At 47.6% G+C, this 27,133-nt stretch overlaps 12 protein-coding genes across 12 annotated transcripts; 5 read left to right on the forward strand and 7 right to left on the reverse strand.

Moving 5' to 3' along the window:
- Positions 1-972: 972 nt before the first annotated feature.
- Positions 973-4,214, reverse strand: N7520_011558 (uncharacterized protein; the record flags this gene model as incomplete). Its single annotated transcript, XM_057145491.1, has 2 exons — positions 973-2,734; positions 3,643-4,214. 2 exons carry the CDS (start codon positions 4,212-4,214, stop codon positions 973-975), a joined length of 2,334 nt encoding a protein of 777 aa, XP_056991245.1.
- Positions 4,215-5,600: 1,386 nt separating this feature from the next.
- N7520_011559 (proline racemase family protein) lies at positions 5,601-6,638 on the forward strand (the record flags this gene model as incomplete). The annotated part of the gene is made up of 1 exon (XM_057145492.1): positions 5,601-6,638. The coding sequence occupies one exon, from the start codon at positions 5,601-5,603 to the stop codon at positions 6,636-6,638; it is 1,038 nt and encodes a 345-aa protein (XP_056991246.1).
- Positions 6,639-6,790: 152 nt separating this feature from the next.
- N7520_011560 (uncharacterized protein) lies at positions 6,791-8,749 on the reverse strand (the record flags this gene model as incomplete). The annotated part of the gene is made up of 4 exons (XM_057145493.1): positions 6,791-6,947; positions 7,007-7,828; positions 7,877-8,440; positions 8,499-8,749. The coding sequence occupies 4 exons, from the start codon at positions 8,747-8,749 to the stop codon at positions 6,791-6,793; spliced, it is 1,794 nt and encodes a 597-aa protein (XP_056991247.1).
- A 1,735-nt stretch (positions 8,750-10,484) lies between these two features.
- Positions 10,485-11,456, reverse strand: N7520_011561 (uncharacterized protein; the record flags this gene model as incomplete). Its single annotated transcript, XM_057145494.1, has 1 exon — positions 10,485-11,456. The coding sequence occupies one exon, from the start codon at positions 11,454-11,456 to the stop codon at positions 10,485-10,487; it is 972 nt and encodes a 323-aa protein (XP_056991248.1).
- Positions 11,457-11,887: 431 nt separating this feature from the next.
- On the reverse strand, positions 11,888-13,237 carry N7520_011562 (putative erythromycin esterase; the record flags this gene model as incomplete). Its single annotated transcript, XM_057145495.1, has 1 exon — positions 11,888-13,237. One exon carries the CDS (start codon positions 13,235-13,237, stop codon positions 11,888-11,890), a length of 1,350 nt encoding a protein of 449 aa, XP_056991249.1.
- A 365-nt stretch (positions 13,238-13,602) lies between these two features.
- N7520_011563 (uncharacterized protein) lies at positions 13,603-14,874 on the forward strand (the record flags this gene model as incomplete). Its single annotated transcript, XM_057145496.1, has 3 exons — positions 13,603-14,443; positions 14,502-14,765; positions 14,837-14,874. The coding sequence occupies 3 exons, from the start codon at positions 13,603-13,605 to the stop codon at positions 14,872-14,874; spliced, it is 1,143 nt and encodes a 380-aa protein (XP_056991250.1).
- Positions 14,875-15,046: 172 nt separating this feature from the next.
- N7520_011564 (putative inositol phospholipid biosynthesis protein Scs3) lies at positions 15,047-16,055 on the reverse strand (the record flags this gene model as incomplete). The annotated part of the gene is made up of 2 exons (XM_057145497.1): positions 15,047-15,148; positions 15,207-16,055. The coding sequence occupies 2 exons, from the start codon at positions 16,053-16,055 to the stop codon at positions 15,047-15,049; spliced, it is 951 nt and encodes a 316-aa protein (XP_056991251.1).
- A 1,635-nt stretch (positions 16,056-17,690) lies between these two features.
- N7520_011565 (class I SAM-dependent methyltransferase) lies at positions 17,691-19,190 on the forward strand (the record flags this gene model as incomplete). The annotated part of the gene is made up of 6 exons (XM_057145498.1): positions 17,691-17,723; positions 17,779-17,810; positions 18,036-18,069; positions 18,130-18,344; positions 18,553-18,907; positions 18,957-19,190. The coding sequence occupies 6 exons, from the start codon at positions 17,691-17,693 to the stop codon at positions 19,188-19,190; spliced, it is 903 nt and encodes a 300-aa protein (XP_056991252.1).
- Positions 19,191-19,450: 260 nt separating this feature from the next.
- On the reverse strand, positions 19,451-21,618 carry N7520_011566 (T6SS phospholipase effector Tle1-like catalytic domain-containing protein; the record flags this gene model as incomplete). Its single annotated transcript, XM_057145499.1, has 2 exons — positions 19,451-20,787; positions 20,856-21,618. 2 exons carry the CDS (start codon positions 21,616-21,618, stop codon positions 19,451-19,453), a joined length of 2,100 nt encoding a protein of 699 aa, XP_056991253.1.
- Positions 21,619-23,119: 1,501 nt separating this feature from the next.
- On the reverse strand, positions 23,120-23,676 carry N7520_011567 (uncharacterized protein; the record flags this gene model as incomplete). The annotated part of the gene is made up of 2 exons (XM_057145500.1): positions 23,120-23,555; positions 23,621-23,676. 2 exons carry the CDS (start codon positions 23,674-23,676, stop codon positions 23,120-23,122), a joined length of 492 nt encoding a protein of 163 aa, XP_056991254.1.
- A 474-nt stretch (positions 23,677-24,150) lies between these two features.
- N7520_011568 (uncharacterized protein) lies at positions 24,151-25,181 on the forward strand (the record flags this gene model as incomplete). Its single annotated transcript, XM_057145501.1, has 2 exons — positions 24,151-24,185; positions 24,356-25,181. The coding sequence occupies 2 exons, from the start codon at positions 24,151-24,153 to the stop codon at positions 25,179-25,181; spliced, it is 861 nt and encodes a 286-aa protein (XP_056991255.1).
- An 834-nt stretch (positions 25,182-26,015) lies between these two features.
- N7520_011569 (uncharacterized protein) lies at positions 26,016-27,001 on the forward strand (the record flags this gene model as incomplete). The annotated part of the gene is made up of 3 exons (XM_057145502.1): positions 26,016-26,269; positions 26,345-26,576; positions 26,633-27,001. The coding sequence occupies 3 exons, from the start codon at positions 26,016-26,018 to the stop codon at positions 26,999-27,001; spliced, it is 855 nt and encodes a 284-aa protein (XP_056991256.1).
- Between the last annotated feature and the right edge of the window lie 132 nt (positions 27,002-27,133).

The raw sequence follows: 27,133 nt of genomic DNA on the forward strand, positions 1-27,133 counted from the left end.
TTTATCAAAGATGTTTAATTTGAAACACTCCAGTGTACGAATTTTCCACTTTCAGTGTTAGCATGGATAAATGCCTTATCAATAGACTCACATTGCGAAAGTAGCTTCATACAATTGTACTCGAGCTCAAGGATGATTAGAAAGATTAGGTATGCATCTAGATAAGAGAAGTCATTATCATGTTTCCGAATATAGTTTATCTGTCCTCTAAAACGCCATTTTCGATGACGATTGTCCAAATCCAAGATGTCATACTATCTTGACCGAAGACTCAAATCCCAAGTTTGTTGCCCTAACTTCTCTCCGTCCAGGCTCTACTGAGTCGGAGCTTGCGGCTACGCTAATGCACCGCGGCTAGGCTAGTCCAAGAAAGGTCATCTTCCGAGGATTCTATGGGTCGATTCAGATAAGGATGGAGCAACGTAAAAGTATCAGCCTCATGTAGAAATGTAAACGATATGATTCCCTATCGATAAGCTTTCAAAAGCTTCCCCGCAAAGACGGGAAACTCTCTAGCCATTCAACGTCCGTATATAGACGGTGGGGCCTTTCATATCTGGGCCACCGCCGCTATATGATGGCGCTCAGGCTCAGAAAGCGGCAAGTGAATCGCCGGTTTAGGAAGGTTGATTGTAAGTATTAAAAGACCTATCTCCATCTATCACTTACTTGAACGTAAGTTCGAAAACCCTAGCCCCCGACTTTTCCGTTTTCCGGTCTCTTTCCACTTCTCTTTTCTTTCTTTTCCGCTAAATACAGAGAGTATATGATTCGAACATATGAAAATTTAATCCTTAACTATGAAATTGGAGAACCCTTTGACTGGATACATATGACTATGATCATTTTATTTCATTTTTACAGTTCTACATCACTTACAAATGACTCAAACTCTACTTCCAAACAAGTTTGAACCCCTTTTTCAGTGGTCATATGAAAACCTAAATAGAAAATGATGATTACTACATACTATTATCCCATCATGGTCTCAAGGTTGTGTTCAAGCATTGTGTCCAACCAGTATTCACCAACTCCAGCATCCGCTCTACTCCAAGTTTCGTGCACAATGCGAGACATGCGCTGCAACCGCAGTTTTGGAAGAATCAAAGTAAGTTCCGAGAACCACATGCTGACCTTTCGCCGAGCCTGAGCAATCTCCACGTCTAAAGCGCTCAAAGAAGCTATTGCATTCGCCGCAGAACCGAAAAGAGACTGATTGGAAAACCCAAGATCGCTCGAAATGCAGGTCAGAACTACGGGGTGCATACATCTAGTTCCGGACGAGGGAGGGATTTGATCAAGAAGCGATACGATATGGAGAGCTAAGACTCGACGAGCCTCCTCCGCCGAAGGCAATGTGGAATTTACCCCGAAGAGAAGAGAGAAGAGAACTGAAGGTTCTTGTTCGGGTAAGCTTTCGCATTGGAGCCGCTCATCTAGAATGTCGGGGAAGACGTGGTAGATTTGGAGTAGGGCAGTACAGCGATATGTCTCTGCTAGAGTTATGAAGTGGGTTGGGGGTGTGTCTGTGTCGCCGATGTCGACCGGGCCACAGTAGGAAGAAATTCCCGTAAACAAAATTTCCTCTTCGAGTCGCTCGGCAGTTTCATGTTGATGAATCTCCTCAACAAGAAAGTTGAAGTCAATATTTGCCAAGTCCAGATTGTCGCTGCGGGTCCGATAGGAGATCCGAGCAGCTCGAATCAATTTAGCAGTCTGGTAGAAGAGGCTGATTGATTTAGAAAGTGGCCCTGTCCATGGGTGGGGAAGGGCTTGACCGTCCACCAAGTAGACTGACATCTCTGTATCGGGTCTTTCCAGGACCTTCTCTTCATTCAGAAGCAGCGAGTCCTCCGCCACAAAGGCGGCCATCATGTTCCAATAAAGCAGGCATTGCTGGAAAAGAGGGTACTGTTTCGCAAAAGTCGATTCAGGATTCTGACACATTTGTTGCTGATTCACGAGGTAGTCCTTTGCTTCTTTCAAATATTCCAATCCCAAGTCGGCGGCGTTGTGCCAAGCTGTTGTTAACCCGATCATGAGAAGGGCCAGAAAATACTCATCGTCATGATCATCTCGATGCAGAGAGCCTATTCGGGGATTGTTCCGAAGACATGCAATTGCTTGCTGTTGTGTTTGGATTCCAATCGCTCTCATACTTGGGAAATCATTTGCAAGCGAGGCTGCCGCCATGCTCTGAATGGCATAGTAGATAGCCGCATTTTGACTCCAAAGACGACTGACAATAAGTCGGAATGGATTCAATGGCGAGTCAAAGGAGGACCAGGCTTTGCAGACAAAGTCAAAATAGTATTGGACCAGAATGGCTGGCATGTGGATCAAAAAGGAGGGTATTGTTGTGTTGGCCAATCGTTGATGGAGACTTGCTAAGCTATCTGATTGTGATGTTTTGACAACGGCCACATCATTCAGTCTGGATCGGATATCGATGGATGTGTCAACTTCAGGAAGTTGGTCCAAGTTGGTTGAGCTCGCCTCATCCCAGAGTTCTTGTAGATGTCTGCTATGGGTAGCTTTCACCTCACTCTCTATACTCTCACAGGTATCTTGTACCGATGGCCCAACTATTGGTGGGGAGTCGAATTGGACTTGTTCCTGATCCTCGCCTTGATCCTGGAAAACATATCGCCATTCCAGAGGCTTTTTCTGATATCCAGGACATACAAAGCCCTTTTTCAGACACTCTCGACAACTGGGTCTAGATTCATCGCACCTACGCTTTACAAAAGAAAGTTAGTGCCGGGCTGATGTGGAAACGCGCAGTATCCACACCTCAACTTACTCGCCGTTCCTTGCATTTCTGACAGCCTCCTTTAGATTTGGGCTTACAACGATTAGGGTTCTTTTCCCTTCGCAAAACGGACTCACTTGTGCGGGGCATTTTTCTGAATTCAGAGAATGAATTTGAATACAAAATCTTTCTGGGAAAGGAATGCGCCTTATCACTCGTTTCAACGGCTTCAGGTGATCGGGCCGGGTTATCGCCTCCTTGCCGTTCTACCCCGCACATAACTTGCCGGATCCAGAGGAAACAGTTCGTTTACTTGGTCCAATCAATTCGATCATCTTACGCCACCAGCTAGCTTTGCTATCTTTGTTTTTCGCCCCACAGATGGCCCTCTTTTACCTGGGTACACGGTGGACTTTTAAGACATTCGAATCTATATTCTTCGACTTCTCTTTTCTTCTTTTCAGTTCGTTATATGTAATTTGGAGACCTCAACTGTTGAGAGTCAGGAGATATGGGAGACAGGGTTGGTAAATGGTATAGTAGAAACATTGGTGTTCTAGGCGGGCGAAATGCGCAGCGGAAAGCCTCCAGTCACACATCACACCAATATCCCCTCGGGCGTGTTTGGCTTCCCAATTGGGTGAGGGAACCCGCCAATCTTGTTACCTTTGAAGAGCGCTACGGAAAAACTACCGATCGAACGTGTTGCTTCCCATGCTGATAATGCCAAGGTTTAGCAAATCAATATTACATTGTTTTGGTTCGAAAAGAACCTAGTGACCATATTCTGGTTAGACTCCTTCCAAACTTCTTCTAAATGACTAAGCGCTGTTGACATGACGCCCATTCCAAACTCTTTTAATGAGCATTGTAAGTATGATTGAATCAACGTTTTGTGGTGGTCATTGTGGGCGATTATGCCAAATACAAAAAGAGGCCAAGTAGCGGTGGTAGCCATAGGTGAGGTTGGAGGAAAGCGAGCAAGGAGGAACTCGAGATTTTGAAAGGCATTCTCAATATTGATTTGCGACCCATTGCCAGAGAATTGAAAATCCAACAAGAGTAGAAGGCTCTGTTGATACAGCTCTGCGCAAAGAACCATGCCTGACTGTTCGCTATATGGCTTCCAGTTTTTGATTTGAGCCCTCAACGCATGGTACTGCAAGTTAAGGTCATTTCTAGGCAACTTCGAGTCATGGGACGCAAACTCCCACATAAGAGCGGAAACCTTGGGTATGTAGGTGAAAAGCTCATGAGCGCAACCGCACATTACACCATCCGATTTGAAAGGGCTTGTATGGATAGGAAGCGGTGTTGGTGGGCAATTGGTGGTGAACGATGCAAGAGAAGAATTGTACACATATAGCTCAGTCGCTAGCGATACGATGCTAGGCTGGCTTGATTTGGGGGAGCGTATGATATAGGCCATCAAATAGTGCGCACCATCGAGGTGTTGTTGCATAGCTTTGTGGTCAGTACCTCTGGTCGCCTAAATAAAATGTAAGCATAGTTTTCAATTGGCCCAAAATTGTAGAGTCCAGACCTACCTCTAATAGATAGAATACTAAGACAACTAGCAAAGCACGCCAAGCTGCATCTACACTAGTCCCCACACTGAAATCCGTCGATAAGGCCACTCTAAGCTGCTTCAATGCCCGATTGTAATTTGACCAGGTCAATATCTGAATCTCTCGATCTAATTGAGGAAGTCGCTGCAACATATGGACACCAGATAAGGCCAGAATTGAATTCAGTAGAAGCTCATCATTAAGAGCAGCCGGGAGAAGGGTATGCAGGAACGGGTTCTTGCTGTCCTGCAAACATGCCAACCGATTGGCTGTATCCTTCAGGTAATGATCAAGAAGTCTCCAAGTTCCAGCCACTGGCGAGATTGATCCAGGAAGAGCGAAATGGGGCGGACACAAGGGGATGGACCTAGTCGGGAAATTGGGATGTTCACCGAAGACGAAGGCCCGCGCGTCCAATTCATTTCTTGTGTACAGTGCCTGTAGTCGCAACGTCAATCTTTCCTGTGGACTTGAGTCTGGCCACAAGCAGCCAAGACTATTGCGCAAACACGCTGTGCATGTCGGTTTCCGTTCATCACATTTCTTCTTCCGACGCCGACAGGACAAACACCCGAAGCGAGATCGAGCCCCCATATCAACCAAACAAACACATTACAGTCACGTTGAGGTACTGCTCGGATGGTTCCAGGAAACAGAACTCCCCATGACAAATTTAGCCGAATTCCATGATATTGGGCACTCTTGACTCTCTTGCCCCCGCTTGACAGAACCGACCACGTGATCGGGAATGAAAGTACAGAGTTCCACAAACCCCACAGCTGCAGGAAAGGATTCTCTCCTGCAGGAGTTGCAGATTTGCCAAAAGAAAAGAGAGTTAGCTCATGTGACCCCGTCATGAACCACACTCACCTGACCAAGATGACTTTGAGATGAAGTCTGTGCGGGGTAGTTTTCCTGGTTGTTTTTCGTGGCATTTCCAAGTGAAGATCACTGAAGAGTACTGATCAGCCTCAGCAGTTATGCAGACAGGTCTTCGAATCTCCAGATTATTTGAATTGAGGAGAAATGAAAGTGCCGATTTATCGCGCTAACAGCGCCAGCAAGGATCAATTCTTTGAAAATCATGGAAAAAGCAATGTTATGATACGTGATAAACACGCGCGCGGTTTGTTTATAGTCCATTACCAAAATGAACATGTGCAGAAGCCAAAGAACAGAAGTAGACCGGGCTCGAATCATTGAAGTATTTAATGTGCCATTCTCCAGCACAAGTCCAGTTTGAATCTCAGCATTGATAAACTTCACCTTTTACCACAGTCATGCCATTTTCACGCTCACTTACCGTCGTCGGCTGTCATGCAGAAGGCGAAGTGGGAGATGTCATCACCGGCGGCGTTCTTGACGTCCCTGGAAAAACAATGCAAGAAAAGCTCGTCCACATGTCCACCAAAAAAGACCACTTGCGCCAACTCCTCCTCAATGAACCACGAGGCCGAGCATCAATGAACACGAACCTAGTTCTTCCTCCCTGCGATCCAGGAGCTGATGCCGGATTCCTGATCATGGAAAGCGAGGAATATGCACCCATGTCCGGATCCAATATCATTTGCACCACGACCGTTGTGTTGGAAACTGGCATGATTCCCATGAAGGAGCCCATTACCGAGATTGCTTTAGATACCGCCGCCGGACTGGTGACAGTCACCGCAGAGTGTGAAGCAGGGAAGTGCAAAACCGTCGAATTCAACAACGTGCCATCCTTTGTCCTCGAACTCGACTTTAAAGTTCCTGTTCCGGGACTCGGGGATGTGACTGTCGATATCGCCTATGGAGGCATGATGTATGTTCTGGTTGATGCCGCGTCCCTGGGCTTACGGGTCGAGAACCAAAAATCACAAAGGCTAGTGGAGGTCGCAGAGCGGATCAAGCGAGCCGTTGAAGTAGTTTACACTCCTGTTCATCCCGAGAATGCTGGTATAACGGGGTTTAGTGTACTTGCATTCACAGAACCCTTAAAGACAGAAGAGGGATGCAAGGCTGCTGTCAATGCCGTGGTAGTCTCCCCAGGACGTTTTGATCGCAGTCCCTGTGGAACTGGAACGTGTGCCCGGCTAGCAGTTCTACATGCTCGAGGGCATATTAAGGAGGGGGAGACTTTCAAACATCGGGGTATTCTGGGGACAGAATTTATCTCTCGGATTCGTGGCACGGCAAAGGTGGGGAAGTACTCTGCTGTCCTGCCTACTGTCAAAGGTCGGGCTTGGATTACTAGTTTCAAACAGATTGTTTTGGATGCAACGGATCCGTTTCCAGAAGGTTTTCGTGTTGGTGATCAGTGGCACATGCCGCCAAATTAGGAAATGGCTTCTTTTTGCAGAGAGGGATGCAGGGACGCTATTAGAGTCATTGATCTTCAAGGAAAAGAGCCCATTCTTTGAATTTCATCGAGCGAATCTCAAACAAGTATCATAAATTAGACGCTTCATCATTCATATCGTATAGCCTCACATTAAGTCTCGGTTGTAAATACCCGAGTCTTTTTTTTCATATTGCCAGGCGTGTCAGGTGGGCTAGGAAAATCGTAAGACATAGACGGAGAGTACTCGGTGATTGCCTCTGCTTGGGGAGCAACAAGAGCATACTTCTTGCGCTTGATGAAATATAAGCTACAACGAATCAGACGAGTCAGTTATGATACGATCATCACAAAGAAGTATTATCTTACCCAAGTCCTAGGGCCAATGCTGCGAGGAATGGAACTCCCAAGCCAACACTCAGCCCGATGATAAGCTTGTTACTAGTTCCGTCGGTCGTACCATCAATAACACTTTTGCTGTTTCCTGATGTGCTAGATGTGGATGTCGGAATGTATGATGTGGGAGATCCCGATGTGGCAAGCAGACTCCGCACATTCGTTCCAAATGGAATCACGCTTGTGACAGAGGCATATGTGTTAACAGGAAACGTCGCTGAAGATCCCGACTGAACGGTGACGTCCGATGTCACGGTCCGCTTATAAGAGGTGGTGTTTTGCAAATTCACGGGACAATTGATTAGCCCCGAGGAGAGGCAATTGACGATGGTATATGACTCTTTCGATGTCATAGTTGTGGTGGAGACATCTTCTCGTGCCTCGATCTCGGCTCGAGGGGTGATCATAGCAGATGTAGCTGATGATGTCTTGGATGTTGCGCAGACGCTAGCCAAAGTCGTGTACCAGACGGCCACGGTGGTATTTGGCGATGGACCCCAGGAGTAGGTATCGACTGCTACTGTCGCGCCAGCTGCTGCTCCGACAGCCATCGTATATTCTGCAACGGCAGCTAACTCGCAGTCACTATCATCTGCCGCTGTGGAACCGTTGACTTGTAACAGAAAATCAGCGACATAAGTAAAAATATCCGCCTCGACACCTGCACTGAAGCTAAATGCATCCAGGCTCTTGGTTTGTATATTTACACCCAGACTCGCCTTCAGGCTTAGAAGGGCTTGTATAGAGCCTTCGCCGGTAATGGTGACCGGCAGAAACTCGTAAATACCACCCGGGCTATCTTGAGTCAGAGACATTCCAAGGATTTTAGAACGTAGTACTTACACAGAAATACTCGAAACGTTCGAACTGAACATCTCCAAGTCAAATCCAAGCCCATCTTCAAGTTTGATATGAATGCCGCTTCCAATATCGATCTCAGGATCAGCGATGAGGATCAAGTCCACGCTAATGACTGCTCCTACATCAAGTCCTGGGACTGAGAATCCAGCAGCAGTTTCAGACGTAAATAAGTTGAGCGTATAGGTGGCCCCTGCTGATAGTTTTATGTCAAGATCTAGATACAACTCCAAGTTGTCAAACTCAAAGTGGATCTGAGCGCCTGGGAGAGCAGTCAGGTTATCCAAATTCAAGTCTAGATCGAGGGTTGGCCAAGATGGAATAGCTTCAATTTTGAGAGTGGCAATATCTTCTGCGATATCTTTGGCGGCTGTTTCGACATAATCTTCCAGCTGATGAATCGCTGTGTCTGTGACATTCAAGATATCATCTCCAATCTCATCAATGGTTTCAGTGAAGTTGAAACCCCCTGTAAGGCTCAAGTCACCGTTAACCGAGCCATTCACGTAACAGGTAGAGCATGTGATTTCTATTGCTGCAGTCTCGGTGCTATAATTGAAAACCTCTCAATAATTTTGTGGCCAAGCTCGCGTCCATGAAAGCTTACCTTTCACTGAAGATAAACAGAGTGGCACCGTTCCAGCTTTTGGCGAGAGAAGTTCTGTTCATTGAGTAAACATTATTGCGAGACTGCAGCGTTGCCTTATGAAGAGCACGCCCCAGTGTACTGATAGTGTCCCCATCAGTCGTTCCGGGAGCATTTCGAGTTCGTAGAGCGACATTTCCGGGCGCGAGGGCCGTTGCGACGCCTGATGGAGGAAATAAACAAAGTATTCCTATTAATAGAGAGACTAACATTTTGTGAATCACGTGGCGGTGCCAAAGCATGAAGAACAAGGGATCCTCACGAGGCGATGCCCGACGCTGAAGGGAGAAGACATCGATTTTAAACGAACACAATGTCCAGGCTAGTGTGTTCCATAATTAGAGCCCAGCTCCTCGGTCTTCTTATCTGGACAAGAAGCCATGTTTGTGGAGACATGACAGGGGCTTTTGGGGCAGTGAAAAGACGGCTCCCAGGGTGTGCATTTCTAGCTCGAAGCTAGTCGGTAAAAATCAGATAAAGCCAGTAAACCGATACTAAGGGGGAACATTCTCACTTCTTGGTATGCATGTAGGATACGGTGGCTGCCGTCTTTCTTTTCCCGGTTGACGCAATGCGGAAAATTGAGAGAAGAGAGAGAGAGAGAGAGAGAGAGAGAGGGAGACTTTGGATGTCGGTACTTCCATCAATATGAATTTCACTGCTAGCATCGAAACCTTCCATAAGTTGGTCAAAGTGAGTACGGAAAATCTACGTAAAACGGCCCCCACAACACCTGTTTCCAACTTGCAGCACGCTAGTCTCCATCCCCCGCTTGATTCCGATGGCTCCAGCCCATTAGCGACGAATACAGAATCTGTTGGCTGAGTCGGATCCCGACTAGTGGTGTGCTCCGCCTCTGCTTACCCGAGGCCTACGGAGATTCTGTCTTATTTTGGGACCAGCTCCATGGTGGCAGGAACGGCCCGTCCAGCATGACCCCACCTACACGAACCTCCAGCGAGCTTACTAGATTGGCCAATGGGATCATGGGCGGCTTGGTCGCATCTGTACTTTACTGGAGTATGGGGTCAGGTGGCCATCTCCATTTGTTTCAGTGCATGCATTTCTTAGCTAGTAGATCCCTCTCTTTCTTTCTCCTTCTTTATCGAGAATATTGCAAGCCTTGATTTGATTCAAGCAACTCGTGTTAATCTACGGCGTTGATTTTGTTGAGATACTAGTTACCAATGAAGCGAGAAGAATACCAGGGGGCTAGAGATTGGCGTTGTTACGAGAGTGTCGAAGTGGTTGAACAAAAAATGGAATGGACTACGAATATCGTAAGGATTGAATTGCTTTTGGTTTTTCCATTTCTTGAGTCTAAACAAACTTTACTCGTCATATGCTAAGCTCTCGATACGGTGATACAGTCATTATTAATGTACGGAAAGCAGGTAGAGCGTAGGTAGCTTTCAAGCTTAGCCTATGCATTACAAGAAGTAAGATGTGTATCTCCCCTAAACGTGCAAGAATTTTAAAGTCGTAGGTAAAATGAGGAAAGCAATGTTGTCGAATTCATTTCACTTGGATGGATGGCACATTTGCAGGGCGTCAGGTAGATCACAGTCCATGTCTCCTGCAGCGATAGCATACCCGCAGTCGACAGTTCGTACATTTGAAAACGTAATCGGGGAGATAACAGTAGCAGATCTCACACTGTAGCTTCCCTTTGCAAATCCAAGTCCACTGGGAGTTTCTGAAATGGTCGCAGCCGACTTCTTCATGGTCGCGAAGCTGATTATGGATCTGGTCGAAGGCAATCCGACGAACATTCTCATTTGCGCCAGGAGCGACCTCGTTCTCCACGTGTCGGTTCGTCGCAGCCAAAAGCTGTGCTTCACTCCACAAGGCGCAATTGCATGTCTTCGGAGTTGTCCAGGGAGTTCCACAAACGTAACAGAATTCGTGTCCACAGCTAATGACATGGTTGTTAGCTTACCGAGTTCCCTATCGAAGGCAGAGGGGGGGATTGACATACATGCAAATAATATGGTTACATCCCAGCCCAAGCTCAATCATGTTCTTGCACTTGGCGCATTCTCTCCATTTTTTGGCGTCTGCCAGGGCCAGAACTTGCCGGTATTGGCTGTTGGTTGGACACTCAACGCCAGGGTGAGCTAACGAGCGACATGGTAGATGTGTGTGCTGATAACATTTGAGGCAGAGGCCATTCTCCCCATCAATGGCGAATGGGGGAATAAACTCAGAGCATTTCGGGTCGGCACAGTAAACTCGGTTATGTGTGGAATATTCGAGTCCCTTGTCACTGTATTTTTGAAGCTCCCTGTAGCTCAAAACGGAGAGAAGAACCATGGGCGGCAAAACTTGGCCGCAACAACGGGCAGGGTATAATGATTCGTTTTTGATTGTCATTAGGATCAATTGTCGAGTGCAATCATGACAGAATTTGTGATGACATTTCCCAGAAAATTTGATGTCATCGCGGTTTTCAAGGCAAGACATGCATTTCCCTTTGATCTCTTTGGTTGAAGAAATGAAGCTTGAAGGGCCTTCTCCGTTGTCTTCCTGGTCCTTAAGCCTCATGCGTTTGGTAAGATCTTCCATGGCAAGGGCAATCGTACCCTCGTTGCGCTTTGCCGGTGGCTCGAGATCCCTCGGTTCTTCACCACGGGCCAGGGCCAGGGCGTACTGGTGGTCTCTTGCTGCAATGCGTTCGTCGCGTACAATCGAGGCAAGGATATCGCTATCTCTAGTAACGGCTGTCAACGTACTCAGGACCAGATTTCTGTCCTCGTCGGCAGTTTGGAATGTCAACAGCTCAGCTTTCATACACTCCAGAGCAAAGGCATGATCTGTCTGGTTCCTCTGAGTTTGTTTCCCTTTTTGTTTTTCTTCAAACTCCGCAATTTCTTCAAGATACAGCTGTAGAGCGATATCATGGTCGCTGACACCTTTCATCTGGCAGACTCTGTTGTGTATTACCCGATAATTTGGAGTGTTTCTATAGATGAACCGAGTCATTATTGACTTTCGGAAGTTGACAGAAGTCGGTGTGAGGAGGGAAAGAGAACATACTCTTGAAGGACAGTGGCTGAAGGGACTCAGGCGGATGACTGCGTGGGGCTTGAAAGGACAGAAAACAAGCTGAGGGGATTGAAGCCACTGACTGAGTTGATCTGGAAAGGATGAAAAACAAATATCTCGTGTTGTTGATAGAGAAAGGTAAAGGAGGAAGAGAAGGAGAAGGTGAAGGAAAGGTTGAGTTAACCTCGATGAATCAAATATCATGTACACAGAGGACCTGATCACCATTCTAATACATACATCGTAAATCCACTTTACTACGGGGAGTCTGAAAGTAATAATATTGAATGAATGAGAAACGTAATTTAAAGCCCAAAAGGATAGGTTTCCTCTTTCCCAAGAGCTGTCTTGGGCTGAATAATCTCCAACGGCCTCACGGCCTCGGTTTTATCGAACCAAACGTATCCATCAAACTGCATATGGAGAATCGCATGGGAATAATGAGAGGCTCTTTCAGTGCCAGGTCGATAAATCACACCGATAAAACGCTGGAGACGGCTTTCTCTGGCAAGAGCAGCTCGAAGGATAGGATCAAGATGATCTCGTCGGAGGTCAAGCAGAAAGCTCGGCACACCAGTGTCGTGAGCTATTATCTCCCAGCTGTCTTCTCTCGAAGGACGAACGTCCATGATATGCATATCGTCGTCCCATTCATGAGCTGCAGCGACAGTGCCCGTGTGAGTACCACAGCCAATAATAGCAACATTACCTCGACCAAAATGCTCTCTGCACAGTTGGCCAATGTTGATCTCACTGCGACGAATACCCATGCTGGTGCAGCGAGCATCTCCAACATGCGAATTATGAGCCCATACAATAGCCTTGTTTGCTGGCGGAGGACGATGCTGTAGGAGACGTAATAACGTATTGAACATGTGGGTGTCTCTCAAATTCCACGAACTAGCTTCACTCCAATACATCGCCCTATAGTATTTCTCTGCATCACGCACAAGATAAGCATTCTCACTCCCACTATGATATTCGTCGCGACCTTCGGGATCTTCTCCGATATACTGAAGTCGTTTCTCCAAGAGACCACGCAGGATCATCAGCACCTCGCTCTCGCAGTCTTTCAATCCGCGCAACGAAGCCAGGCCATATTCCGTTGGATCCTCCGTCCATTGCGCAAGGCATCCATAACGTCTTCGTGCTTCCTTGCCCGCTTCTGGGTCCACGCCGTCAAGATAGTCAATCACAGCTTGTATTGACGTTCCCATGCTGTATAGATCGAGGCCGTAGAAGCCGACGCGCTTGCTTGGTGGTAAGTCTTTGTTCCAGTCGTGCATCCATTCCACGAGATCCTGCATCTCGCGGTTACGCCACATCCACGTCGGGAAGCGCTTGAAAGGCTCGAATCCATTTGCCGTGCCACCGATCTGCGCCCGAGGACCGACTCGCATGCGCACATATCGGTCAATAGCTTCGGCATCGGGCCAATCGGCTTCCACGGCAACCATGGTGAAGCCGTGTTCCTTTATGTATCTCTTGGTAATCTCAGCTCGTGCATGGTAAAACTCGGAAGTGCCATGGCTACTATCGCCTAGAAGAATGAGTTGCCGATCAGCATAAATGTCGAAGTGAGTTGCGAAGCTCTTGTCCGTAATCGCCGGGAGAGGCTCTATAGCCCGATTGAATAGTACTTGTAGCTGTGACATGGGTGTTGGTGACCGCCAGAACGATCTCAAGCGCATAGATGGATATGCCGAGGCTAGTTGGATTTTTTGAATAAGCTGAACATACTTAATTCTCATCCATGCGCGTCTATACAAAGTGAACTAAGTAGTTGTTCTCCGAGGCGGTCCATTCCATGAGATCACTCCCGGGTAACTGGCCAGTAATGATGACTTCACCAACCCGACCCAATGATCCTGAACAAACGGTCTCTTACCGACTGCAAGACATTTTTATGATTATATTCCAGACTAGGCGGTATTTGCCACACCGCATCTCTAGACTTATTTCGGGTTTCATCATTCGCGCGACAACGCGATCTTCTCCCCTCGGAGCAGGCATCGCGAATATGGCTCTCCCAATCAGTAGTCCCTCTCCACGACTGGATCGCTTCCAGCAAGCCATGGAATCAGTGTACGGCAGCTTCAGCCTTATAGAAGAACCTGGAAACTGGAACCCTCCTTTGAAATCAGGGGGTCACCGCGGCCGATACCTATGGACTGATGCATTCGGCGTCATAAACCTGTTGACTATGCACCATGAGTACTGTCGCGCGGGCGGAGCCAGCGTTTCCGACGATCGATACCTCCAGCTAGCTCGCCGGCTGATTGAGACTGTCCATGATGTACTGGGTCGTACAAGAGATGGGTTGTCACGATTACCCGAAGCAACAGAGTCGAATCCTCTCGGCGGGGGGTTGCGAATTGGCAAGGCAAATGAGCGTGGATCTGATTGTGATGGGCAGTATCATCATTATCTAACTGTGTGGATGTTTGCACTGAATCGAATGGCTATGGCCTCCGGTGATATGGAATACAACCGTCAAGCTGTGAATCTGGCACGCGCAATCCATCCGAAGTTCTTCGTGGATCGGTCAGTGCCATACCCACGTATGATGTGGAAGATGTCCATGGATCTATCATCACCACTGGTCTCCTCTGAGGGGAATCTAGATCCCATTGATGGCTTCGTTGTCTTCCGCATACTCCAGGCCACAGCTGCAAAAGCAGGTGATGGGGAAGTTTTAGCGCAGGAGATCGATGATTACAAGCGAGTCATGGAGCGAAAGGGAGAGCATTTTGTTTCCAGTGATACTTTGGACTTGGGCATGACTTTGTGGACTGCGCATTGGTTTTCTGAGAAAGAGAAGTGGGCCTCAAATCTGGCGAACAGATGCTTTGAGCAGATGTGTAAGACGTTTACCCCTAAATGTTGAACATCCACGCTGATTCTTACTTACCGTGATAGATAATCTATTCGAGATCGACCAATATCTTACGCGTAACATCAAGTATCGCTTGGCCTTCAGGGAGTTCGGAACCTGTATGGGATGCTCCTGTCAGTCGCAGCAGACCACTGACAAGGAACGGGCTGTTGACCTCAAGACTTGGGCTGATACAATCATCACCGCGTGGGATCCATACATGGAACTCTCCATATCCGACAATTCAACTCCAGAAGACCTGCGACCTATCACTCGAGTGATGTATGCGTCGGCGTTGAATCCAGGTGGTATGGTCCTTCAATCCAGTAACCGATGATGCTCTTGCTAACCCTTCTATGCTATCAAGCATTCTGTGCAGGGTATCTAGGCCCTGAGCCTCATGCACTGCAGACATAACAGAAAGAGATTAGTCTCTACCACTTCAGATGACATTGGCAGATATCTATCAGTACACTCCGATTCTTTCTAATAATCATTTCACAGTTTCGTGAACCCAGACTGCGCCCGAATCAATGCAATAAATACATCTTTGAAACATAATAAGAAAAGCCGGAAATTCTAGTTGGGACTATGCCCCTGGTACACCGACAATATCCCTCCAGGGTGCTAGCTTCCTCGGAAGTATGTAAATGGCATATACAGTGCTCAATGCAATTAACAAGCCAGACCACTGTGAAAGAGATAGTTAGTATAAGGTCTAGAGCCAAGTACTGCGGGTAGAAAGTCACCTTCTCCGTCCATGTATGGAACCATATTGCAGTCATGAAAAGCATCCACCAACCCAAGCCCACCACGCCCCAAACGAAACGCAGCGACCATGTCCTTGCTAGCCCAGATCCATCATCCTGATCACCTCGGACATCACTTGGGTCACTCCCCTTTCGCTCACGCGAACCATCTCCCTCAGCACGCGAACCGAGCGAGAAGGCTCCAACGCCATTAGCCTCGAATGCCAAAAGCGCCGTAGTCAAGACCAGCATAAAAACATGACCACTAATATCATGACCACCGCCCCATATCCCACCCGCCGATTTACAGGCAGCAGCCGAGAAAACCGTCTCCAGCTGAGTAGAAGGAGTCAAATTCGACCTCGCCTCTCCTGCCTGTTTGAGGATCTCTTGACACTTCCCGCCCGTGTACACAAAGCTGCGATCAATGATGGCTGGGCCGAAGAACCACTGTGTCATCACATACCATACTGTTGTCGCAAGTGCGTAGCGAGATATTGCTTGGAGGGTACGGCGGATTCGCGTTTGTTGTGAGGTAGAGCGGAAGGCCGGTTGTGCGAGGATGAGCGAAGCGAAAGCAAGTGTTGTCCATAACCAGCCGATCTTCACGAAATAGATGTTGAAGATGTTGTTCTTCCGCGCAAAGTAGTTGACTGGACTCTGAGACAGGTGTAGGTCGGCGGCCAGAGAGGGTGCCAGAGCTCCTGCAGGCTGGGTGGACGGCGCTTCCAATCTTCTTGTGGATTGTGCAGTTGGTGAGATGGTCGAAAACAGTGAGCCTAATAGCAAGGTCGCGGGGTATATAAAGAGAACGATCGGGGAGGGGGGAGGTCGGGCGGGTGTGGCCATGGTTGTTGTTTGAAGCCTAAGTCGAGGAAGCCTCCCAGGGCCAGATGAGGTTGTGTGGTAGATTTAGAGATGTATGAGAGAGGATAGTTCAGTCGTATTTCATGTCTTGTGGAATTGAGAGATCCAAGGTCACGATAAACAGGGAAAGGTAAATTGCCATGACAAGTGGAGGATGACATCAATTTCGCCGGCCGAGGCAGAAACACTGGGTGCCTGAGGCATCAAGGTTATTAGTTCTACCAAAAGGTAAATTATCCTAATCAAGCAGTTATGAAAAGGATTCATATAATTGAGATTGGCTGAATGTAATCCAAAGTCAGGAGAAAACTCACAGCAGGAGTAAATCCCCTGCCATGCGACCTGCATGAGGCTATCCTTCTCATGTGCAGAGTGGAATATTTATCACACCTAGCACATGCTCACTAGTAGTTAGCGTGAGCTTTGGCTTCGCCTAGTAATGTATGAGCAGGTCTGATGCGGGAGATTGGGGAAAATAAATTCTAGAAATTTAAGAGCAATTTAGCTCACAATAGTCATTTTTCAATGTTGGAAGAACAACCTTAATTCCAAGCCAAACCAACAAGCGTATGACTCGGGAACGGGGGGCACGGGGGGAACGGGGGGAACGGGGAAGGCAAGGCTGTGAAGTGGATGAAAACAGTACTATTCTTGCCATAGCAAACAAGGCGGGTCCACCTCCACAGCTTGTACTGTATTCTGCAAGAAATCTGTGGCTTATCAAGCGATGCGTGGTGAGAATTTCCCAATTATACCAACTGCTTAGTACATCAACATGCAACTAAGCACGTTATTAATTCTGGCTGATCCAATCAAACTGCGAGAAAGATGACAGAAATATAGAAATATTCCATAGAATACCCACGTGATTATATATGAAGTATGATATTTGCACAACCATGTGTTAGGCCATCGAGCATCCACGTTGTGACTCGTATGCGGCCCATGGGCTTTGCGCGAACCAAAAAGCCAAATCAGAAACGACGAGCGAATGCATGAAAAGTCCGAATTTGAGCGGTATTTATCTCCGCTTTTAGTGGTCATGACCCAGATTGTCGGGTTCGCATTTCCATCCAAATGTCCGCTTATGCGACCAATACCGTATGCCAAGACGAGGCTGGGATGTCCCAGATTTCCTGGAATTCATGATGTAGTAAAAGCGTGTACAGAATACTCCGTACATCTTCAAGGCTCTATGAAAATGTGAACTCTGTACTCGGTAGATATATAAAAAAAGCTTAGCGCCGAATATGTTTCATTTGGTAATCATGAAACGGAATGCAATGATGATTGGTCGGAAGTGGCCCCCTTTTCAATTTTACCAATTTTGTGAGCCTGACCCGCACGGCTGGTACCGTTGGTGGTTTTTTTTCTTTTCCTTCTCGTGTTTAGCGTGATAAAAGGGGACCACCTGGTTTGTTATGATACATCGAGTGGATGGTGTAGGGCCCGACACTCCGGGTCACTTCCTGCTGTCGTGGGATCATAAGACGGAAGTCGGTGTGGCTGTGAGGGATCGCGGTTGGGTCATTTCTTCACTCCTGCAAACATCTCGAGGATTTTCTTGCTTCCCCCCTCGCTTGGACAATTCCCAGGGGAATGTCAATTATGTACCCCATGGCGCAGGAGTCTGAGATCATCGAGCCGGATGTAAGTCGCCTGCAGATTGTTGCTTGAATAGAACGTTTTAACTAACAATGCACAGTCATCGGCCAGTGATTCGGCATACTCCGACACGTAAGTACCATGGTCATGGAGATGCATCTCTTGCTGATGATATTTCAAGAGAGAGGAGCTCGTCTCAAAGCATCACCTCGAGTGCTCTGAATTATCAGTATGTTTGATTCCCGGAACAGAAATGGACATCTGGTTACCCCGCAGTTTGCTGATAGCAATAGATATGAGGTACATCTATCAATTCCTCCATCTGGGCCATTCGCTGAGTATTTAGAACGGTCGCAGATATCATTCCTACCATGAGGGGGAATACGTTCTTGTTTGTGACCATTGTGGACCCCCTTTTTCAAATTCCCAATCTAACTTTACATGGATATAGCCAAATGATGAGCAGGAGCAAGATCGACTTGATCTGGTCGGTACCCACTGCATATGTGACTCGAATCTACCATTACATATATTGACGATCGAGCAGAGCCATCATATATATCTAATGTTACTGAAAGGCGAATTGTACAGTGCTCCGATCCGAAACCCCAAAAGGGTGCTTGATCTTGGCACAGGCACGGGGATATGGGCAATTGACTTTGCGGAGTAAGTCACTCAAAGATGATGACCAGCTACCAGTACTGATACCAAGAAGCGAAAATCCAGGTTCTGATGTTGTCGGTATGTCTGAATTGCCGTTAATGTTCATAAACGGAAACTAAACCCCGACAGGAATCGATCTCAGCCCCATTCAACCATCATGGTCCATAAACCTCAGAAACCCCGTATGGTAACATATAGCTGACAAGATCAGGGTACCACTAAACTGTCGCTTTCAAATTGATGACTTCGAAGAACCATGGTCTTACAGCCACCCATTTGACTACATCCATGGACGCGAACTCGAGGGAGCCATCCGCAATCATGACAAGCTATTCAAACAGGCATTCGATAATTTGACTCCAAATGGGTGGTTTGAAATGGCCTCAATGGAAGTGAATACACACTCAGATGACGGTACCCACCTGAAAGCCACATGTATGGTAGAGAGTGTGAAGAATTTACACGCTGCATCAAAAAGCTTCGGAAAGGACATGGATTCAGTCAGTACATGGAAGGAGCGGTTTGAAAATACTGGATTTGTCAATGTCCGCGAGGACGTATACAAGGTAAGATTTGCCTTACATTGACCAGAACTTGATCATTGACTTGAAATAGCTCCCCCAGAGTCCTTGGCCTAGGGACCCCAAAATGAAGGAGCTCGGGCGATATCACCAACTCAACATGCTTGAAGCCATGCCACCATACTGCGTTGCGCTGTTCACTCGCGTACTAGGGTGGAACCGTGTGGAGGTCGAAGGCTTGTTGGCGGGGGTGCGGTTCGAATTGAAAGATCTTTCTTGTCATTTGTACTCGAAAGTACACATAGTGTATGGTCAACGGCCGGTATAACTCTGTGGATCTTTGAAAGATGCATATAATATAAATAACATGGGAATGTTCATGATCAAATGATGATACGGAGACGCTAAGCAGACAAATTCATATTTTTACCGTGGAATGTATTGAAAAGGATTGTTCGTGCAATTTGGTCCAGAAAATCTTGTATACCTAGGTACATATCTTTTATAGATTGCTTTTATATTTTCCTTTCTTCAAGTCCTGTTGAAACGTATTCTTTTCATGAATAAGTTCGATCAGTAACATACAATTTAATAGACAGAGCTGACAGCCTGCGAAATGGAGATGAGGTTTGCGTCCAGCTTGCTATTTTCCATCTCGAATGGATTCGATGCACCAGTCTCGGTGAGAGACTTCTTGCGCTGGGTTTCGCCATCAAAAGCCGTCAACTGAGATTGTTCTCCCCAAGCCTCATCGGGTGTCTCTAAGGCAAGTAATCCGTCGGCCTTTTGCACAATCACAGGCTTGAGACAGTACTGTATCTCGTCGGATCCAAATTCACAGCGCTCTGTTCGAAAGCCAGTCCGCAGTTCTTCATCCAGTTTGTCAGCATAGGCATACGCCGCCTCTCCAGTAATAGCCAACCGCTCATAGGAGTCCATTCCACCCAGCCTCCACTCCGGTATGGGCTTTGATAAGTCACCCATGTAGTATTCGTATCTCACATTTCCTTCAGCGTCTTCCACCTTCCGGCGCTCATATCTGCTACCAGGCATGCCGGGCTTATAAAGTGGGACCTTGTTGTTCTTTCTGTTTTGTTCCTTCATATGCTCCACTCGAAAGTTCACGACAGGGTGAATGAATTCGAATGTTTCGCCTAGATATTGTCCATCTTTGGTGCCGTATTGTCCTGGGGTACGCCATTTCTTTCCATTGAGCCAATACATGGATGTGAAGCTGTCGATCAGCTCACCGGTTCCCCAGCCGTAGGCGCGGAGTTTCCTGTAGGCTGGCTCAATACCGGAGCGCAGAGGATGAAGGATAACCGAAGCGGTTGTTTTGGCAGCGTGGTAGATCCAACCTTTCAAAGACTGTGTCCTTTGATGCTCTGCGGCCTCCCGGGCAGTGAAAGCTTGATTGATCTCTTGGAGATATTTCTCGCGAGCATTGTGTTCTCCAACGATAAATCTCTCGTCAATCGAAAGATGCGCTTTGATTTGATCGAGCATCCAGGAAAAGGTGATGCTGGACATTTCCTCCATATCACCAACATTATTCAATGTATCGGAGTTTCCTCCGCCAATGTTGACGTGGTATCCGGGGAACCACACTTGCTTCAATTTAGAGTGTTCTCCTAGTCGGTTCTCAAACTTGACTCGCCTCCGAGATGCCTTGTTCCAGGCTCGGGCAGCGTCGTTGACCCTGCGAGCGGCGGCATTGACTTCTTCATCGGTAGCGTTGCCTCCTGCTTTCAGATCCTTGGCTTCTTGCAAAGTTACCCAGTACTTCTTCTTCGCCGCTTCTTCCTCGTCCTTTCTGGCTTTCACTTCCTCGGGTGTGGCTTTTTTGTTTGGCAGGTACCACACCGACGGGGAGAATGACTGACGGTGCTCATCCAATGCCAGGGCATGATAAGCATATTTGATGTCTAAAAGTTCACGTCAGCGGGTCATTTTGAGATCGCGTTGAGAGCAGAGATGAGAGAAGGTAACTTACTCGGCGACAATCCAACATTGTGCCAGCCGTTCTTTCCTGCCGATGGCAATTTCATACCCAAAACCTGGGGCATGCCTATAGCACCGACAGTGTCGAAGACTCCAACAACTTCAATCTCCTTGGATCCTTCCTGTGCCCAATCACCCTCAGGAACCTGTTTATATACGAACGTCCGGTCATCCTTGGTACCAGCCCCTTGGTGTTCATCCGCCTTTCCCCACGTCCAATCAAACCAAAGATCACTCCGATCGAAGCGCTTCCCGTGTTTGACTTTCTTATACATGGCCCAGAGATCGGGGAACTTGTTCAGGTTACCCTTGTGACAAATTCCAATATCCGAGATCAATCCGGCGATCGTGCGTGCGGTGTACGCTCCACGAGAGAAACCAAAACACATGATCTTGTCGCCCGGCTTGTAATTTAAGACGCAGAAGTTGTACGCCTCGATGACATTCTGCTCCACGCCCTCTCCAAACGCACCCTCCACGGCATCCTCGAATGTACTTGGGCTCGTGCCAACCCCTGAATCATACCAGACGACCTGCTGCCACTGGTCGCCCTTCTCGTCCGTACCGATGTGATTTAGGGCCCGACATAGACGGGTGACATTGGAGGGAACGTTCTTCCGGCCTGAGACGGCAGACTGCCAGGTACCGTCGCAGCAAATGATGATACGTTTTCGGATGGCGGCGTGCTGGGCGTCTTTTCGTTGACGGAGAATATAGTCCTCGCCGGGGATGTACTCGACGTTGGCCAGATCCATGGCGAGATAATATTATAAATAGGTTCGTCTAAGGCTTGATCGGAGGTAGGGGAAGAATCTGAAGCAAAATCCAACAGGGTCGAAGGACCCCACAGTTGCATACTTATACGCCATTATTTTTGCGCCATTCAGGGCTGGGGGCCTTTTGCTTACACTAAGGCCAACCATCGCCCGACATTATCCACTTTCATATCATCAGCATGAACTTATGGAGCTGACGCGGGCCAAGCTCCCCTAGATTTACCAATCATGAACTTTCTTTCTGGACCATGTTGACGCTAAGGCTTTCAGCGCCCCCACATTTTGCTTTTTTCTTCTTCAGCTGCAGCACTGGTGGATGCACTTTGTGGGGTTCATCTCGGCTCGCATCGCCCGTGGGTATGCTCTTCAGCCAATGATTGGGCGACGAATTCCGATGATACGAGCGATCAGGTTCCTCGTCTTTACGATTGCGATTGCATATGGAGGTCATCATAAGAAAGTCTGTGCATAGAGCGAAACCAGTTCGAGTCTGAGAAAAGCCCCTGAAGAAATTATTTTTATCGGAACGACCGAGCAGATACTTTTCCCACCATTTCTTCCACATGGTTAATCCCTGCACTCGACGTTCTCCTGTGATTCCGAAGCGATCACTCCACTCCTTAGACGGTGGCGCGTTTTATGGAGTATGGTGGGTCATCATGGGCCGCCGTCCCGCAAAATGGGCTTCACCAAGCAAAGTAGCTCACCACGATGAGTTCGCCAGCTTGATAGCACCAGGAGCGAGTCTTCAATATTTCCATTTAGAGTTACCCCGGCAGTCACGCACCTGCAGTCTGGTCATTGATTGGCTGACGAAAAGGCAGTCAACTTTTGTGGAATAGCAGTGTTCGGCCAAAGCCTGTCGGTCTCCTTTCCCTCCGAATACGGACGCTCGGGTGCTGTGCAACATATCAGCTGCTTCGTTGCCACAGCTAAGAGGAACTCAAGTGCCCTCTCCGTTTGAAAAAAACCAACAATATCAGAGGGCATTGGAGCCCATCACTCTTGCGACTGCCGTTTATAGGTCAAAACTTGCAGAATATGAGGCGTGGTCTGTGACTCTGGGCGGCCCGGGGTATATACAGTGAAGCTTGGCTGTTGGTTATAAGCCTAACTCTAGTTTGTCGTTGATCTGACAGCTTACATGCATATACGAAATAAGCAGCCTTCTTGGCTGGTGGGCAAAGAGTCATTGCATTGGACTTGGAGACTTAGTACACATTTTGAGGATGAATAAGAATGAACGAGTTTTATATTCTTCTCGGCTGAAGTTTCTATCTCCTTCAATTTTGTGAACTCACTGTTCCAGGCATGAGGAATGGATGTCAATTTCTGAAAAAGGAAAGGTAACAATCTTGGCAAAGTCAAACATTGAAGATAAATGCGACAGTATCATCCGAATATAGGCGAAACCTCCTCATTCTATATAAATGTGAATGTAGTCAAAAATATCAGAAATCCCGTTACAGTGAAAGAGCCGCTAGTTTGGTCGTCCATGGGAGTAATTTTCCTGGCCTTGGGAGTGGACAGGAGACTTCTCATTGCTTTGATGATAAGCAGGATTGGGCTGGTAGGAAGGAGGAGAAGCTTTCATTGATCTTGGGCCTCCATTGCTCACGAAGTCCTCCGTACCTCGGCTGTACTGCTGATTAGACTGCTGGGGTGGGTATCCTTGGTGGTTGTTGCCATAGCCCTGGGGGTACTGCGGTGCACCGGATGGATTCTGGCCGTATGGATTCTGGCCGTATGGATTCTGGCCATATGGATTCTGGTCATATGGATTCTGGCCATATGGAGGCTGGCCATATGGAGGCTGTCCATACTGGTACTGCGGTGGGTACTCAGGATGGTAATAGGGCTGCGGCGAGGTCAAGTTGGACTGCTTGCATTCTTTCTTTTCTTCATCCTTGAATGCCCTATCACAAAAGTTAGAGGTAAGGACAGTTAAACTGTAGAAGCTGAACTGAACAGTATTACTCACTTCTTGCCAATCTGGTAGGCTGCGGTTCCGACCAGAGCTGTCCTTAAGATACCCATGGTTGATACAAATATGAAGTTTGAAGGGTTGATAATTGTGTGTATGCCGTTGGTGTGAACAGGGTGCAAGTCTAACGATGAATGACATCTTTATAATTATTAGCAGATCTGACCATATCAAATGTGGCAATGATCGAGTGCGATAATACTGCGCAATGATGGCGGTGCTCGGCAATGAACGGGATTTCTTTGTGTCGCAATAGGATGATCTACTATTCAGGCTGAGAAAGTCTCCACTACGGAAACCATATTTGTGTTCTTTACCTAATTTGATAGAAGAAACCGAAACCGAGAAAAGCATCCAATGATAACATTGGCTGAATGGTTCTCGCCCCAACCCCACTGCTTAATCAGCGACGCCTCCAATTCAGCATTAGTCCCGAAACCGACGTGACCCTTTCGATCATCTTATTGCATAGCCCTATAAGTCTGTTCATACGATGCCCCCACGCCTCAGTCACCGAAAATCTACCAATGGCTGCCTTCGATGTAAATCAAGGAAGGTCAAGGTACGGAGTACTTTGGGTTTCACCAAGTAGAGGCTTATATTCGACTAGTGTAATGAACAGCGTCCGAAATGCAGTCATTGCAACCGACACAGCATACCATGCGAACATCCCTCGTTGGCAACTCGTGTGTACGATCCCAGCCAATCCGCATCGAATACTCGAGGGCATAGGGCTGGCAAATCTGAGCCCGACGTGCCTCCCAATAAAGGGCTACCTGTCCTCCAATTACGTCTTATGCATCATTGGGTGACGGCCACTGCAGCGACCATGAACTCAGCTGCCGTGCCAGCTGTTCACGAGATGTGGAGTCTTGCTGTCCCTGAAATGGCATTTGAGTATGAGCCACTTCTTCATACATTACTTGCATTGGCAGCTGCACACCGCGCCACATTGTTTCCAGATGAGGCAAATTCCCTACGGTCAATTCAACATGCCTATATTGATTTCGCCGTCCAGCAACATCGTCCAATAACGGCAGATCTGGATGGAAATATTAGCGAGGCGGTCTGCATGAATGCAGTCTTGCTCTCACTGTACACTTTGTTCCTTCGATCGGAACCTCCCTTGGATTCCTATGAGCCTCCAATAATGTGGCTGTCCGTGGCACGAGGTATTCGAACAATCCTCAGGACCGTCCCTCATCAGCTTAATCAATCAAACTCCAAGCTCAACCCTTTGTTATCGGCAGAGCCGGTTCTCTTTCACGGGGGATTGAGTAAATTCAAAGGACCTACAAATCCATTCCAGTTTATCCTTGAGTATCGTTGGGACGAAGAAGACATCGATGAAAAGACCCAAAGAGCATATTCAGAGAGCATTGATTATCTGGAGTGCCTTTATACAGCCTCAACCCCCGACACATCTCCTTGGGTTCTCCGCAAAATATTCATAGGATTTCCACCCATGGTCCCTCGGAGGTTTGGCGAGCTCGTCGTGAAGAAACGCCATCGCGCTCTAGTTATTGTGGCATATTTGTTTGCGTTGATCAAAGGGTAGAGAATGTCTGGTGGCTTCGAGGAATTCCTGAGCGGGAGGTGCGTGGAATTGACAGTATTATACCCGATGAGTGGAAATGGACCATGGTCTGGCCTCTCAGTCTTATTACTGAGAGCGCTTCTGTTACATCTGAAGGTGATAGAATTTCAACTGCAACCCTGTCCGCTCCACCAAACACAGCAGAGAGTTTATCATGAGGAGTCACGAAACTGCCAGGAATCTCACGAAAACGCCACTCGGGTTTGTTTACCCTTGGCGATAGTGAGAACTTCTATTGTGACCAATCCAATTAGATGAAATTATCGCAAGTTCGGGATGTCATTCAGTCCACGCCGAAGCAGTCGAAAAGAGGCATTTTGACAGGGTAAGAAGGGCGAATTTCGGGGGCAGCACTATCAAATAAAGGTCTCAATCAACCCTGGGAACATGGGACATCTAGCTTTGTATGTTCTGAGGTGTGCTACAGTGATGGGAGGGAAATAAATGGGAATTCCGTCTTCGTCCCCCTATTTAGCCACGACTTTCACCCGACTGGTCGACTGAGGCTAATCGTTCCCCTGTACTCCCTTGCTTCCCCTCAACCAGTAGTCATGCGAGGCAAGGATTTTACTTCCTAGACTTCGGCCTTGATGATCGTCCCGTAAATGATAGTTGGGGGATCCAAGGGTGAAAATCCCATAACTTACCCCTTTGCAGAAGGATTTATCAGATAAAATCATGGCAATCCCTACATACTCAATCGATCATTTTGTTTCCGTCCCGAGAACCACGCCTTTTGATCACGATTGATTGACCTGCCCACAAACCTAATCGATTCATCGTCAAGTGCACATCATGGCCTACCCTCCGATCGAGGCTCTCGAGTTAGCCAATTTGGTCTTCTTCGGGATTTCAATACTTCCAGTCTGTTACTGTTTTTATATACATGGCCGGCAGGGTTTTGGTCCCTGGCTGAATACGCTTGTTTGGAACGCTTTGCGCATTGCCGCCAATGCCGTCGCCTTCAAGTCGATCACGACAACCGGCATACCCGATATCCTTATCCCACTTGTGGTGAACGGGGTTGGTCTCTCGCCATTTTCACTAGTGTGTCAGGGATTCCTGAATGAAGCGTGGGTAATATGAAGTCCTACGACTGATTGGGGTGTCTGACCTGTATTTAGAAACTTTTCGATTCGTAAGGAACTCCCGCTATTTGCGGGTGCTTGGGGCTCGATCTTTGCCCAGGTCATAATCATTGTGGGTATCTCGTTGGCGTTGAAGGGTCTGACGGAGCTCATTCTCTTAAAAGCCGGTCTCATTATCTGGCTTCTCGGCTGGGTCTATACGGGTGCTATGATCGTGGGAAGTTGGTCTTCTAAATGCCATAAGAACAGGCTTCCTGACGAAAAAGTCGTACGTTACATAGTGCCCCTGGATTTGAGCATTGACTTGAACTAACAACTGTGAAGCTATTATACGCTGCCACAGCCGCTTGGCCTCTAGTTGGGTTCCGTGTCGTCTATGTCACCTACTGCGGCTATGTTTACCACATCTTTGACCAAGGCGGGATTACAATCGTGTCAATCTTTGGGGTGCTCCCAGAGTTCCTGTGCATGACCATCTACCTTACCTCTGGTATCTGGACTCGGAATCTGTCGCGCACCCACAAGATTTTGAGGCAAGAAGAAAAGGCAGCCAAGAAGCAGGCTAAGGCTGCCATGACTGTCGGTCCGGGGAAAAATGACTCATCGGGAGCTCTGGAGAAGTTCTATTCTTGCTCTGGGTCGGATGACACTCACAAAAGTCCTACCGTGAACATCTCCGGGAGTACGGTATGAGCACATAGAATTTGAACAGACAAAATGGGGCTTTACACCTCGCCTGTTGAGCGATAGCCGACACTGCCCGAAAATGCCGCTCCACAACTTCGAATTCTCGACTTCTTGGAATGCTGCCCAGCTCGGACAATG

The sequence above is a fragment of the Penicillium odoratum genome (assembly GCF_028828045.1).
Source record: "Penicillium odoratum strain IBT 22623 chromosome Unknown utg000008l_segment0_segment0, whole genome shotgun sequence".
NCBI lineage: Eukaryota > Fungi > Ascomycota > Eurotiomycetes > Eurotiales > Aspergillaceae > Penicillium > Penicillium odoratum.